This window comes from Gallus gallus, chromosome 3 (genome assembly GCF_016699485.2).
Source record: "Gallus gallus isolate bGalGal1 chromosome 3, bGalGal1.mat.broiler.GRCg7b, whole genome shotgun sequence".
NCBI classification, from domain to species: Eukaryota; Metazoa; Chordata; class Aves; order Galliformes; family Phasianidae; genus Gallus; species Gallus gallus.
In genome coordinates, this window is record NC_052534.1 from 2,422,131 (window position 1) to 2,436,659 (window position 14,529).

Sequence of the window (14,529 nt, forward strand, 5' to 3'; positions counted from 1 at the left end):
TTTTTTCCCTATTTGATCATATCAACCAAGTTTAAACAATGATTATGTATCAGCCCATCAAAACTAAAGAGTCCCCTCTTCCAGTAAAATTGTCGTCAGTGCACCATTAGTAACACAGTTGTGTTTTGTACCTACTGCTTAAATAAGCACTCAGCCTGCAATACCAACCTATTTCCTACCTCTGCAGTTAAGAAAACTATGGTACACAGGCTAAATTAAGCAAACATTCCAACAATTGCTCAAAACAAGGTATAAGAATTATAGGCCTAGCAAATAACTTTAAGAATTCTTGAAGAACTCTGACATTAACCTGATATATTCCTACCACTGGGCTTTCCTGAAAGTTAGTTTTACACACCTTTTTTTTTTTTTTTTTTTTTTTTTTTCTCTGAACACCAAGGAACACTGTATCAAGAAAGCAGCCAACATTCACCCACCGTAGTAGCTACTGTTTTAACAGCAAAGAACAAATACCACAGGTAATTAGGCCTCATCTAAGTTTGGGGAAAAAAAAAAGGAAAAAAATTAAGAATAAAAGAAAGCTCTACCCAAGCTGTTCTAGGAAGCGTTCAGCGCCTCGGTTTATTGGAGGCCGATCCGCTTCTAAATTGATTGAAGTGTAAAAGCAGGAAAACGTTTACGCGGAAGATTTCAGCTCCCCCAGGCTCGGCCTCCAGCGACTCGGCAGCTCGCGGCACCGCGCGGAGCAGCTAGGCCCCGCCGCGCCGGGCAGGATGCGCGGCCGGCATCGGCAGTTCGTCACGTCCCGCCCGGCCCCGCACGCCCGGCGGCTCCTCGGAAGGCCCAGAGGGGCCGAGCCCGCCCCAGGCCGCGTGTGGAGAGAAGGAAAAGGAGCCGCGGAGCGGGGCGGGCTCCGCCGTTATGGCCGCCCCAGCAGGAGGTAACCCCGCGCCTGGGAGGCCCAAGCCGGGCGGAGGCAGAAGGCGACGCGGGGTTACGGCCCAGTCCGCGGGGAGGGGGGTGCGGGAGCCCGGCGCAGGGCGAGGACTGCCGGAGAAGGGCAGTAGAGAGGGCGGCCGCACTTACTCTCGTTTAACACCTCCAGCAGCTCGGCGCAGCTCTCACACATTGTTCATTAACAGCAGCAGCCGCCGCCGCCGCCTCCTCCCAACCATTGATTGATCCGCGCGGGGCCGCCGATCGGTGATTGATGGGGGCCGGGGCGGGGGTCAGCTGGGGGGGGGAGAGGGGGGGGAGGTCAGGGAAGGAGGGGCGGGAGAGCGGGGGCCGGTCCGGGGCGGGGGGGATGGGGCGGCCGAGCGATGCCAATAAGCCCGCGGCGGCGGGAGGGGAAGCCGAGTCACTCACTGGCTGCCGGCGGCTCCGCGCGCCGCCATTTTGGTGAGGGGGAAGGAGGAGGAGGGAACGGCAGCAAGGGAGACGGAGCGCTCGGGCTCCGCTCGGCGGTTTCCGACGAGACGAGAGACGAAGGCAGCCGAGTCCCTCCTCCCTTTCGCCCCGCCTTTCTCAGCCCGAGCCGGGCGGCAGGCCGGAGAGCGGGGAGGGAGAAGGGGGCGGGCCGGCAGCGGGGCCTGGAGGGCAAGATGGCGGCTAAGGCGGTGCGCGCTGACGGGTTAGGCGCGAAGCGCCCGTCGCGGCCCTAGTCCCGCCCCCCCGTCGGGAAGGACCTCCCCTAGTGCCGCGCCGACGGGTTGGGGAGGGCTGCTCTTGCTTAAAGCGAGCTCGGCAGACGGCCGTCCTGCTGTGTGCTCCCCGGAACTCCTCTGAGAGCTAGAAGCGAGTTCGGCAGGCTGGTGGTTCCCTCCTCGCCGTCACTAGGGCGCATTCCAGCCTGTCAGAAGTCGGCGGGCTCGTGCGGCAGTGCTGCGGGGGAGGACGGCCAGGCCGCAGGTAGCGCCCGTCAGGCCACGCGTGAAGCCCGCTTGCTTCCGGGGTTTCTCGCGTTTGATTGGAGCTTTCCTCCTGCGTAACTACAGCATCAGTCTGCATCTGCTAGAATACCGTTTCGTTCTTAGCATCGTCAGTATTGATAGTTCTTGAAATTAAAAGCCAGATCTATACAAAAAGAAGCGTGGAGTCATCTTAGGCGTGGTTGTCATACTGAACTAACACAAACACTGTTGCTGCAATAAATTGTGTTTATTTCCTTCCTTAACCTTCAACATCTTTTTGCACAGGTATTCCTGCTAGTGTGGAATGGATCGGTAGCTGCACAACCTGAGTGCATCAGCTGCATTTGCAAAAAGATAGTATTTTTTAACAGAAAATATAGTTCCACACTGTGCATTCAGAGTTGAATTTGTGTTTGTTTCTCTTTACCCTCTTCTTCACTTAGACCTTGAAGTTCATTTGATCATAGATCCAAAATTAACTGCCAGGGCATCAGTTAAATTTCTGACAACTCAGCTCTTTGATCTGATTGCAAAGCCACATAAACACCACAGCCAGCACAAGAAAGGGGCCTTTTGGATCACAGTATCACATGCTAAGTTCAGTATATAAAACAGAGGAATATGAGTGACCTTGTTCCCACTTCTGTGCAGACTAGAATATTGTGAAGTAAATTTTACAGCACACAATCTCATTTTTGTTTAAAAAAAAAAAAAAACGAAATTGTAGTTTTAAAATTAAATACAACATCAGCTACTCTTTCTTCTATCCATTGCTTATTTTCTCTTGGCCTTTATTCTCTCCTCACGTAGCATCACTGCAATGTGGTTTGATCCCTAGGAGGCCCTCTTTCCTTCCCCTGACTGTGATGCTGCTCTTAATCAGGAAATGCTTCCTTTAGTAAGCTGACAGCACAGTTCTGAAGTAGTAATTGAAAAGAAATGCAATACTTGAGCAAAAGTAAAATTCTAAATCCAAATGTTGTACAAGGTGAATGTATGTTTACAGTGTCAGTGTCCCAAGACCAAACTACTAACTCAGTCCAGGCAATTGTGTTTTGTTTGTTTGTTTAGGTTAAAGTTGAAATTAACCATTCATCAGAAGAAAAAAATCCTGATGTGGGTTAGGGGTCCGGTGGTCTTTCTAAACCTGCATTTAAATAGCCTGAGGTTTTTACCCAGCCTAATTCTGGGATCGTCTCTTACAGTATGTTTCAATTTTCATTTTGATTATTTCAGACTGTAAAGAAGTTGTCACATAACTGATATACTTTTGATTCAAAAGCAAGCAGAACTCTTGGACTCTTCACTGGTAAAGCATGTATTTATGACTATCTTTGTAGAAGTTTGCTCTAATGATTGCACATTGGGAAACAGTTAATCTAAGAAGCAAAATGCTCACAGGTAGAGCTCTGGGGAGAGAAGGCTGATGCAAAAAAACATAACAAAACAAACAAAAAAAAACCCCACAAAACTCAAACACCTCACGCTAGATGTAATGCTACAGATTCCAAACAAGAAAATTGATCATTACTGTCGTTAGCAAGTCATTAAAATAACAGCTGTGGTAGTAAGCAGGCTGCAGTTTTTTCCATCACACAAAATTGTAGTCACACTGAGATAAAACAATTCTAACTCCTCTCCTTCATCTTCAGTTGGTCCATTTTCCCCAAGTCTTTACATGAAGGAACCCACAGATCGCAGATTTGCCAACTAAGAAAAACTGAGACAGTTCACAATAGAAATATAGGCTCTTCTACATATTTTGATAGGGTATTCAGAAAAGTGCTTTTTAACCCAATAGAAGTGTAAATCTAAGTGGATCTTTTTAACTTATGTCATTCTTACCCATATTCTGATCTGTGAAAACATCCCTTCTTAACCCCATCTTTGTTTTTCAGACTGCTTTCTTGTCCCTCTTGAACAGCATGAATAAACACAAGTAGACATACGTATGAAAATGAAAAGCAAACACAGGGCAAGTATTACACACCTGCAGTAGCATTTGATTCATTTCAGAGTTCTAATTTAGACAAGACAGGTGTCTTGGGGAGACTGCTGGCAGACTGCATAGCTATATTCAGCTTTAAAAAAAACAACACAACCAAACAACAACGAAGAACACCGTAGTTCTGCAAAGCTGCTGTATTTGATAAATGCAGCCAATCTATTGCAGCATGTTAACATGCTCCATTGGGTAGTCCAAACAATCTCACCCAAATGCATAAATATTCAAAGTAGAGAACACAGAGTCCCAACGCCAAGCTGAATTCCCAACTGTTCACCTTTGTTCTAACAGGAATAGTAGTAGAAAAGGTCTTCTTCTATTCAGCCCTTGGTGTCAAAAGTTTAAGTTGAAGCAGTATCACTTATATTTTCCCTAAGAACATGTCACGTTTGTTTTTGAATTTACCTGTGAATGTGCAAATTACCACAGAAAATATAGCTTATTTGTAGAGGCTAGAAATTCCAGATAACTTTTCAATTTCCTTACATAGTATTCGTACCACTAGAAACACATGCATTCACTGTATTTTCACTTTAATACTAGCTGGATCTTTTCTCCCCATACTCAAGAAATGATTCATGATTTCGGGTGCATTTAGTAATTAATGTGCATTGTATGTAAAATTTGAAAAATGATTGGCTAAGCCTTTTTCCAAGAGAACACTGCTGATCAGTCAACTTCAGCAATGATCTCCTGAATGTTAAAGTCTAAATAGAAATTCAGTTCCATTAAATAACGTACAGAGGTGTATTCATGAAGGGCAGGAAGGAGAGGTATATTCATATACTCAATTTTGTAACCAAAACAGTTTTTAAAAGCAATCTCTAACATTTTGGTCTTGCCTTACTACATTTGGAGTCATACCTAGTAACACGGGAGAAGGAAGAGAACAAAAAGAACCTAGGCACCCATACGAGCAAGAAAATAGTGCCCCATAAGTTTTGGATGAGTAATAATCTATCTAAAGGGACAGACAGTCTCAGAAGCACAGTTTAGCCTCTGTACATTTTAATGCTGTAATATTTGCAGCATCTTTTCCTAATACCACTCCCCTTCATCCAAAGAAATCCACAGCCAAATTTCATTGCTTTCCAGTGCTGAAGTCTAACTGGAAATAACTTCAAGCTTCCTTGAGAGATGAACATTATTCTAAAGCTTTTTGCATAAATATTAACTTTATTGGAAAATAGTTCACTTAACCAATCAGATTAACACACAGCAAATTATTCAAGTTAGAAAAAGAAAACTAACCTAAAATGCTTTGGAAAATAATCTGCTCCAGTTACAGTAGCAAACACATGGTAGCCTGAAACAAGCACTTCAGGGTGTCTTCATCAGCTAACAGGCAATCAATTCATGTAAACACAGAAAACACCCTGTAATATTTTTGTTAATGAATGTACCTAGAGTACACAGAATTTTCTTTAAAATCTTTATAGAAATATGCACAAAGTAAACATTGGTTTACATATAATTACAAGTTGTAGTTATTTTTATGATGGGTTCATGCTTTTTATCCATTTATTTTTATTTCCAGAGTGTGCATTCAATGTAATATCTACAACCTTCTCAGGTGTACACTGTAATAATTTTTTGACATACAGGATAACTGCACTAGAAATAGACACACCCTACCCCCCAAATTTTGTCAAGAACTCTGCATAAACTGAATTTTCATAGCATCTGCAGAGATCAGCAAAAGGCACCAATTTAGAAGATAACACAGCTTTTTTCAGATTTAAAAGGGAAGTGAGAACTAACATTAACATTTTGTTACTAGATAATCTAAAAGGTATCAAAATAATGAAAAACTCTTATCTGAATTGCATTTTTAAACACTTCAGGTGTTTTTTGAAAGTCAAATTCTTTAATATGAATCAGACCATAAGCCTTGCAAATTTACTTCAACCTTGAAAATGAAAGGTGCACGTAAAAGCACAGGTACGCTTTTCATTCAAACTATTTTCACTGCACACCTGAACTGATCTAGTTCTGCGACTTGTAGAAGATGGTCATTCTGACATCACACTTTTGGGGGTATTTCCATTGTAACAGTTTTCTTCTTGGTCTCCACAGCTTTCGATAATCTGCAGCTTTATAATGCTGTGACTAAGCCTGGTCACAAGCAATTTTAGTATCATTCAACAGTACTTCAAACACTTCAAACTCCTTCTTAGGGTACGCATTTTGCCTTACAACAACAAAAATCTGTAATTCAACAGGACAGAAAGACATGAAAAAGCTTAAAGCATGAGTTTGAGAAACAAATGAAATCTTTCATCTAGCAAACTAACAATTTTGGTAGGCTACATTGTAAGTCCCAGTCATAAATGGTTTGAGGAACCTCATCTCCACAGCCTAGCACTTTCAGATTGCAGTATTTGTGATAATAAAAGATGTTCCAGCAGTAGTGGCTTTGGTTTTTTTTTTTTTTTTTTAAGGCCAGCTAAGTCAAGCAACAGAGAGATTTTCAGACACAGAATGGGACCAGTACTTAAGACTGGAAATATTCTGGTTATGGTAAAATTATACATTGAACACTATCTCATGCACTTCTACTTCAAAATTAATGTACAGCACAAAATTACCTACAGTATCCAAGCCGACATAAAGCATTTCCACAACTGTCTAACTTTTACAGCTCTTCATTAATTGTTATGTTTTGCATCACAGCACCAACCCTAACACCAGAGACCAAACAAATGAAAAGAAAAAAAACTAAAAACCTGTGGGAGACTTTAATGTCAACTGTTAGAAAACAGAAGAGAGATGCTGCAAACATGGGAAAGCCAACACTGTACGCCATCTTAGTGTTCACACTAAAGTTTCCTCATCTGTACTTCATACGTCTGTGAAAATTATTTAACTACAAAACTTTAGGTAGAAAAATAACTGCACATCTGGTCTATACGTGTTATTAATATGTACTAGCATCAATTTTTAGCCAAGATACAGTTCAATAACTCTTTGGAATAAAATACAAAGAGTACATATATTGAGAACAAGAATACCTTATTACTGGCATTCTATAGCAATGTAGTATGGAGTATTTTTAGTCATGGTGTTAAGACAAAATAGCTACTATACTTTCAAATAGAACCCAACTTATTTCATGTTAGCTTTTAAGCATAGTCGAAGTCCTTGAGACCAGGGGAAATCAGAACCAATGGTAACCTAAACCTCAAGGACCATTTCCTATGCCCTTTAATACGATCACAGCATTTTCATCCAATAAAAGAATAAGCCAAAGAAAGAAAAATAAATGTAAACCAAGTTTATTTTGCTTTTAAGTAGTGTTCTTTAAGCACTACAGCATGGTAAACAATGTAAATTAGTATAAGTCATCTCAAAAGCCAGAGGGTTTTTTTTTTATTTTATGAGTTGTTAAAAAGATGCAGCCTATTCTAACAGGATAAATATTTTAACCATTTCACTTCGAGTTAATGAAGGCTCACAAATGAGCAACACTCCTCATTGAGGAAAACAAAAAGCTGTTGTCGACAAAGCGACAGCACACACACAAAAACAAAAGAACTGTGTAAAAATAACTAACTGTACTGTGTTCCCATACGCTTTAGAAGTTGCTTTACAATGGGATGATATGCACATGATCTTGCTGCAAACTTGCCATACAACTTGCAAATACATGTAAGCCTAGCCTTTACCCACTCAAATCCAAAAAGCTGCTAATTGATCAAAAAAATTGCAGCACTATAATCCTCTGCTTAACAATTAATTAAAACTGTTTTACTCATTTTTTCTCCTAGACTGCAGGGCAGGCTAGAAAGAAAATGATCCCAAATTAAAAATTGATACTCTGACAGGAAATTGTATAGTTTTGCAATATAGTCTTTTACAATTTATGTTTTGCCTATTTTCCCCTTAGCCACAAAAATGGGCATGAAATAATTACTTTGAAAATGCATTAATTTTCAATTCATGCAAATCTAAATAAAGATGACCAAACAAAAGCTTAAACAATGGAAGGATATTTCACAGAAAATTTCTTATACAAAAAACACATAAGAAAAGAGGGCCACTAGGTGACATTTTAATTTACAAATTGGCATCATTTTGGTCAACAAATATCCAAGTGCTGTTTTCTTCTGTCACAACAAAGTGGCTGCACAGAAAGAAAACTGCAGAACTTGTTTTTTAATCACACATCTCCTCAGGAATTTCATGTGGATTAAGGATGCCAGGTACAGACATCTGAAGTTTATGTTTCTCCTCTTGAGCTTGTCGAAGGGCTGTTTCTCTTTCCTCCAAGAATAAATCTGATGTGTCTTCACCTGCAAATTCCTGTGTAATTCACACAAAACCATTATTCACTTTAATTCTGTCAGGAAGAGTAATAAGCTTCCAAAAATCATGTTGGAAACATCATCCCTTCACATCCTTGTCAGACTATTTCTTGTTTTGCTTTCCATATGTAACATCAGAATTAATACAAAAGACAAAAATTTCCAAGATTTTCACCATGCATTATACAGTAGGACGGTGCAGTAACGTAGTTTTTTGAGCTTATTGTTAAAGCAGTATCTTTACAATTTTTAAAATATCTACCTAATGTAACCTGAAAACAACTTCAACATATATTTTCATACAATCATCTTGAATTTAGGATTTTTGGAAAAATAAAAGCAGAGCACTAGTCTGTCAACTTTCAAAATATGCCCCAGTCCTAAGCAGAACTGATTAAAAAAAAAAATCTGTTTTATGGCCATTTTAGACCTATATGTATGCACAAAGTATAAGCAACAGCATGCATTTAAACCCAATCTGTACAATTAAGTTATGCTGAAATGGATTACGTGATCCAGGATCTAGACTCTCGAGCCATGACAATTTTAATCAGTAGTAAAATATACACCCTATTATAAATGAACACTGTACAATTACTTCTAAAAACATCATCCTGCTAAATATTTTTTACAATCCTTGTAAGAAACCACGCCAAACATACCTTGATTTGGACCAGGAAATCCCTTAGGTGCTCCTTGAAGGCAGGAATATCCTGGTTTAAACTGAAGAGTCCTGTTACAAACAGCTTAACCTGGGCACTAACAGTAAATATATCTGTTAGTATTTCAAGATATAAGTATCCACATGGAAGTATAAAACAACTACAGCACACTTACTCTTGTAGATGAGGAAATGCAGATTTGAGGAGATTAGCAACGTACTCCTGAATAAACATTTGGTTGTTCACTGGATTTCCAGGGTTTAATGGAGTACTTATTTTTCCCTCTTCGACCAAGTTGAACATGTATGCAAGGATTGATGCATGCATTGTCAAACCTGAACAGATCAAAATTATACATACGTTGTTATTATTCAGAACAAGAAATGCAACATTACTATCATGTTTGAAAGGCTTGTTTTCATCTGGCTCACAATCTTACCAGCAGTGTGTGAAGTGTCTGTTACAACAGAGAAGATGTGCTGAAGGATATCACAGAAATATGTCTGATAGAAACTCTGAGCAGCAGCCTCTTCTTGTGCAACGTTTTGTAGCAGAGTGTAAAGTATTTGAAGTCCTGCAAAATTTGCATAAAAGATGAACAACAAAACTATACCAAAAGCTCCATGCATCTTTCCGACCTTTTCAAAGTGAGACAAACATCCCAAGAAATTCTGACAAGCATTGAGAAGTATTACACTAATCATTTTCACAGACATTTCCTCAAGCAGCCAGTAGAGGGCGGCAGCCACATTTATACAGAGCACCAACTTGGTTTTCATTATTACATGGCAGAACCATGAAGAGCCAACCACACCATTTCACTGGTACAAGCAAAAGTGAGAAACTCTCTGAAAAGACATACTAGTTAATTTAGGAAGGGAAAAATTACACAAACACAGTTACCTTACCTCTGTGTTGCATTTCAGGTAGTATCTTTTATCCCCTCCAAACATAAACCATTGGCTAATACTGAGGTAGCTTCAAAACAATCATTTTTATCCTGTGGTTGAGATGCTTTTAAAATTTATGACATTAACATAGCTTTTCCTAGCCTTCCTTGGCAACTCCCATCCCGGAGGACATTTAATTACTCAAGTGTGCTAAAAATAGCTTCTTGGTGAAACCTGAGATGAAGTTCAACTTGCTGTTGTTCAAAAGAAGCTGTTTTCCTTTAGTCTATGGTATTTCCCTCTCCTTATGTGACAGCTGGCTCCCAGACTGCATTCACTCACCATTCATTTGTCTGCTGTCTTTTTCAGTAGTAACTCAGACTGTCTAAGTGAGGCAAGAAGTTAAAACACTCCAGACAGCACAATGAAAGCTAAAGCAAAATATCAGCAATGAGCTGTTACATCACTTCACACATTTCAGAAAAAACCCTCACACTCTGAAGAGAAAGCATGCAGAAACTAAAAGTGCCCTCTTCCATGAGGGAAACAGCATCCAACTATTTTGCTACGTTAATGGGTATCTGGTTGTCAACTTTAAATTTAAACAGGAAAATACTGTTCTTGTGCAGCAAGTACAATATTTACAGTGTGAATGGAATGCTATGTTTGACTAAAAATGCAAGAAAACAACAATCTACATACTTAACACTTAAAACTTCAGTTTACCTGTATCTGCAACATTTCTCATTGTATGTTTGAAAGCCCAAATAATAGAATCCAAAACGAGTTTGAACTGTGCAGGCGGAATGGCCAGGAATGCTGGGAAGCAATGAGAATTTACAGCCTGGAGTAGCAAGAAAAAGTTTGTTCTATGTTCAGGATATTCTTCAAAGTCCTGAGAGTGGGGGCAGGGAGTAAGAGGGAAAAAAAAAAAAAGCAGTCAGTCAAGCTCCCTGAATATCTCAAAGATCCACCGTAATATCTCCTGCTAAGAAGAGTAAGTCAATATCCGATATGGAATAGCATTTAGATCTCAGGTTTGAAGAGATTTGAATACAAAACAAAATTTACAGTTCCCAGATTCCCAGTAAAATTTTTCCCCATACTTTTACCACTAAAGCTTAGTACGATCACTTTCTGGAGTTACATAATATCAACAGGCTGAACCATATTTTGTCAGTACACAACTTTAATTTCTACTTGCTCCACAGACACAAGACAGATGACCTCAGCAATTAAGCACCTAGCTAGTACGGGGATGCACCTTCTGGGTCACACAATTGCAAAATGGCACTAATCTAGACAGTATTATGCAAGTACTTACTGTAAACTGTAGCACAGAAACTCTATCAGCTATGGAGTTCAGCAAAGAAATATTCAAAGAACTAAAAATTTATGAATACGAGTACTGATAAGTACATATGAATTCTAGTCATTCACCCTACACTGAAGTCTACTTAAAGTATATTTCAGCTTCAAGAACCATGACATTCCAAGGTATTGGAACAGAAAAACAACTAATCATTTAATTTCAGAACTATATTAAGAAACTGAGTCTATGAGATTAAGACATTCACCCAGACAGCCAGAATTCATGAACCTCAACTTTATTTCCATAAAACAGAAGCCATGTAATAACACTATGTTAACTACATACTGCTCCCTTTTTTCCAATACCCAAAGACTAGAACTCTTAATATAAAATGCCTTTTTTCCCCCGCTTTATCCAAAATTTACAAGTAATACCTTATTGATCATATTTAATGTGCACTCAAAAACAGCATCAAATATTTGAGGTATTTCAGCAGTAATGTGTCCGCCCAGCTTGTTTACAATGATAGCCATAGTACTAAGTACTTCAGGTTCTCTAGCAGCTGGAACATTTCTCTGGTAGTCAATGAGAACTGCATCCAACAAAGGAGGAACAAAGTTTTCAGCAACCTAAATAAAACAGCAAGACATTGTTACAGCAGCAGAGTTACTGAACAAAGTCTCAAGCAATTACAAGGTAGTTCTGAAAGAAGCTAAAAACAGGTAGAAAAAAGGGACCTGGGGTTGTTGGTACATGCTCGGCTGAACATGAGCCAACAGTGTGCCCAAGTGGCCAAGGCCAATGGCATCCTGGCTTGTATCAGCAATAGTGTTGCCAGCAGCAGCAGGGAAGACATCATCCCTCTGTACTCAGCCCTGGTGAGGCTGTACCTTGACTAGTGTGTTTAGTTTTGGGCCCCTCACTGCAAGACGGACATCAAGGCCCTGGAGAGTGTCCAGAGAAGGGCAACGAAGCTGGTGAGGGGTCTGGAGCACAGGCCTTAAGAAGAGTGGCTGAGGGAGCTGGGACCATTCAGTCTACAGGAAACTCAGGGAAGACCTTATTACTCTCTATAACTACCTGAAGGGAGGTTGTAGTGAGCTGGGGGTCAGCCTCTTCTCTTGTGTAACTAGCAATAGAACTAGAGGGAATGGCCTCAAGTTGCGCCAGGAGAGATTCAGGCTGCATGTTAGGAAATACTACTTTTCTGAAGAAGTTGTCAGGCACTGCAATGGGCTGCCCAGGGAGGTGGTGGAGCACGTCCACAAGGAACATTTAGATGTTGTGTTGAGGGACGTGGTTTAGTGAGAACTACTGGTGATAGGTAGTTCTATCCAAACGGTTGGACTGGATGATCATGTAGGTCTTTTCCAAGCTTGGTGATTCTGTGATGATCCATATACTTCTCACCCACTGTATTCATCCAGCAGTGGTTGCCTGAGGACTCTCTTACACCTTCTTACTTCCCCTTACGATTCCTCTCAGCTGAAACTAACTGAAGGAATCAAAATACAGCTCAGGCCTACCCTCTGTATGATCACACCTTATCCTTCCTTCAGATATTGCAGTTCTGAAACTAGTTCCTGTGAACAGAACAGTATTGACTGCTTTTCAGCAGAAGAGCAGAGTTCTTCCTGACTTTATTGTATGAACTATTTGTATAAAATAAATTTACTTACCATCTGAGGATCATTGGACCTGCTCACCCAGCCAGAAATCAGTTTTAAAGTTTCCCTTTTCACAGTCCTCATGCTTCTAATCAAGGGCTGCTTTGTTACCATTTCACCTGAAAAGTTGTAAAGCCTCACTTAATCTAGGTAAGATGTGCCAACAAACAGATTCACTTAAATCAGTTGCACAAAGTTCAGAACGTTTCATTTTTATGTCCAAATGACAAAGAAAGACAACTTTTCATTCATATTATGCAGATAAAAACTACCTCCCCATTATTTCAGCTCTGTAAGTCCAAGTTGCAATTTGGTATAATAATACTACTACTGGCAGTACTGCCTGCACAACTCAAAAACAAAGCTGCAACTTACTTTTCAAGTAAGGGAATCCTGCATGTTCACCTATCTGGATCAAGCTTACCTCTGGCTCTCACTAAGTGATGAGAGGACATCAACTTACACAGCATTTTAAAGTAAGCTCCTGATTTTGTTACTGACAAACCTAATCATTCAAACGTGTTTTTACTACAAGGAGCCTAATTTCTACTTCATTTTATCACATCCAAGTCAATATAAGCCTCTTCAGTAAAACCTGCTCTGAGTGCACAGCCACACAATTCTAACAGTATATCCAAGGAAAACCCTGGAAGACTGCACCCAGGGAAACAAGGGTAGAATTACTTCTACATCAGAGAGAACCAGTTGTTAGAACATACTCGGAGGCAAGTGCAAGCACAATAGCTCTTGCTCTAGTAAAATGTCAGGACTAGAAGTCCTAGTAACTGCTCCCTATTTGGGTTGTTGTTGTATTTTATTTTTGCTTTAAATAAGAACGAGTTCCAGAAATTAGAGCTGCAGAATTAAAAAATGTATTGATTTTACAGCCAGTTTTATTCTGAATTCGGAGAAGCTACTTCAAGGTCAACCAGTTGTTCAGTGGTTAAGCCTTAACATTCACATGATTATTTGCATGGGTAAGAAAATCTGTCATAGGACAGATCCAATAACCATTTTGTCTTGTCAAGAACTACTACAGCAACACATTCTGCTTAGATATCACAGACTCTAATTTATCCAGTAAAAATTGGTTAGGTAATTTAGGTAACTTAATTCCTTCTCAGTGAGTATCAGTCTTAGTTTATATCAAATTCGAGGCACCTTCACTGAAGTTACACTTCCGTCATAAAGCTTTTTCAGTAGTACAATATCACCAAACCAAAACTCTGCCAATATACTCGGGTCTTTTCTTATTCAAAAAGAGAGTAAGTCAAAAGAACGCACACTACAACTTCATCCCTGCAAGACTGCTATTAGTCAGTCTCTTGCATCCTTCCTGAACTCATGCTTATAGCTTTCCTCCTTCCAGAATCAAGAGTTTCTTTGAATAAAACATCTGGTTAACAAAAACAATAATCTAAGTAAGCACATTTTCAGTCATTCTCTTGCCCAAACACACACTAAGACAAACAAACACCACCAATGTACACACAATAAGATAATCCTAGTTGTAACAAATTTGAAACCTGATGACATGCACTACCAATCCCGTTAAGAAAAACATGGAATTTCTTACCATTAGCCTGAATAGCTGCAGAAATATTTTCACTTAGGCACTTGTACACATTCAGCATATCTAAATAAATTCTTCCAAGTTGAATCACAAAGGGGTGACCAACTGCTTTACATGCTCTTACATTGGTTTTCAGAATGCTTCCAAGCTGCTTAACTGTTTCAGGATCCTTCAGAATATCAACATTCTGTTGAAAAATTGAGTTAATTCCATTTAGTCAAAAATGCCATTTATCTTCTAGT

At 39.9% G+C, this 14,529-nt stretch overlaps 2 protein-coding genes and 1 long non-coding RNA gene across 10 annotated transcripts in view; 1 reads left to right on the forward strand and 2 right to left on the reverse strand.

Moving 5' to 3' along the window:
* The window catches only part of USP34 (ubiquitin specific peptidase 34), a 140,953-nt gene extending 139,505 nt beyond the window's left edge, over positions 1 to 1,448 (reverse strand). For 5 of the 8 annotated variants that reach the window (XM_025148615.3, XM_046938654.1, XM_025148614.3 and 2 more), the window contains exons 1-2: positions 1,330 to 1,448; positions 1,048 to 1,194 (exon numbers count right to left, since the gene is read on the reverse strand). In XM_025148615.3, coding sequence (XP_025004383.1) covers positions 1,048 to 1,090 — 43 coding nt within the window. In that variant the 5' untranslated portion in view covers positions 1,091 to 1,194; positions 1,330 to 1,448. Of the gene's footprint in view, positions 1 to 548; positions 1,195 to 1,329 lie in introns of those variants that run through there. The other 3 variants (XM_040696965.2, NM_001199416.3, XM_040696966.2) reach the window with 3 other exon arrangements.
* LOC107052835 lies at positions 657 to 6,331 on the forward strand. Its single transcript, XR_001465574.4, has 2 exons — positions 657 to 1,164; positions 2,160 to 6,331. It is a non-coding gene; the product is annotated as an uncharacterized LOC107052835 (long non-coding RNA).
* The window catches only part of XPO1 (exportin 1), a 41,933-nt gene continuing 32,439 nt past the window's right edge, over positions 5,036 to 14,529 (reverse strand). Inside the window, 8 exon segments of the mRNA NM_001290134.1 lie at positions 5,036 to 8,181; positions 8,846 to 8,942; positions 9,021 to 9,180; positions 9,285 to 9,419; positions 10,462 to 10,630; positions 11,482 to 11,676; positions 12,727 to 12,833; positions 14,291 to 14,474. Of these exon segments, the coding sequence (NP_001277063.1) occupies positions 8,035 to 8,181; positions 8,846 to 8,942; positions 9,021 to 9,180; positions 9,285 to 9,419; positions 10,462 to 10,630; positions 11,482 to 11,676; positions 12,727 to 12,833; positions 14,291 to 14,474 (1,194 nt within the window). The 3' untranslated portion in view covers positions 5,036 to 8,034.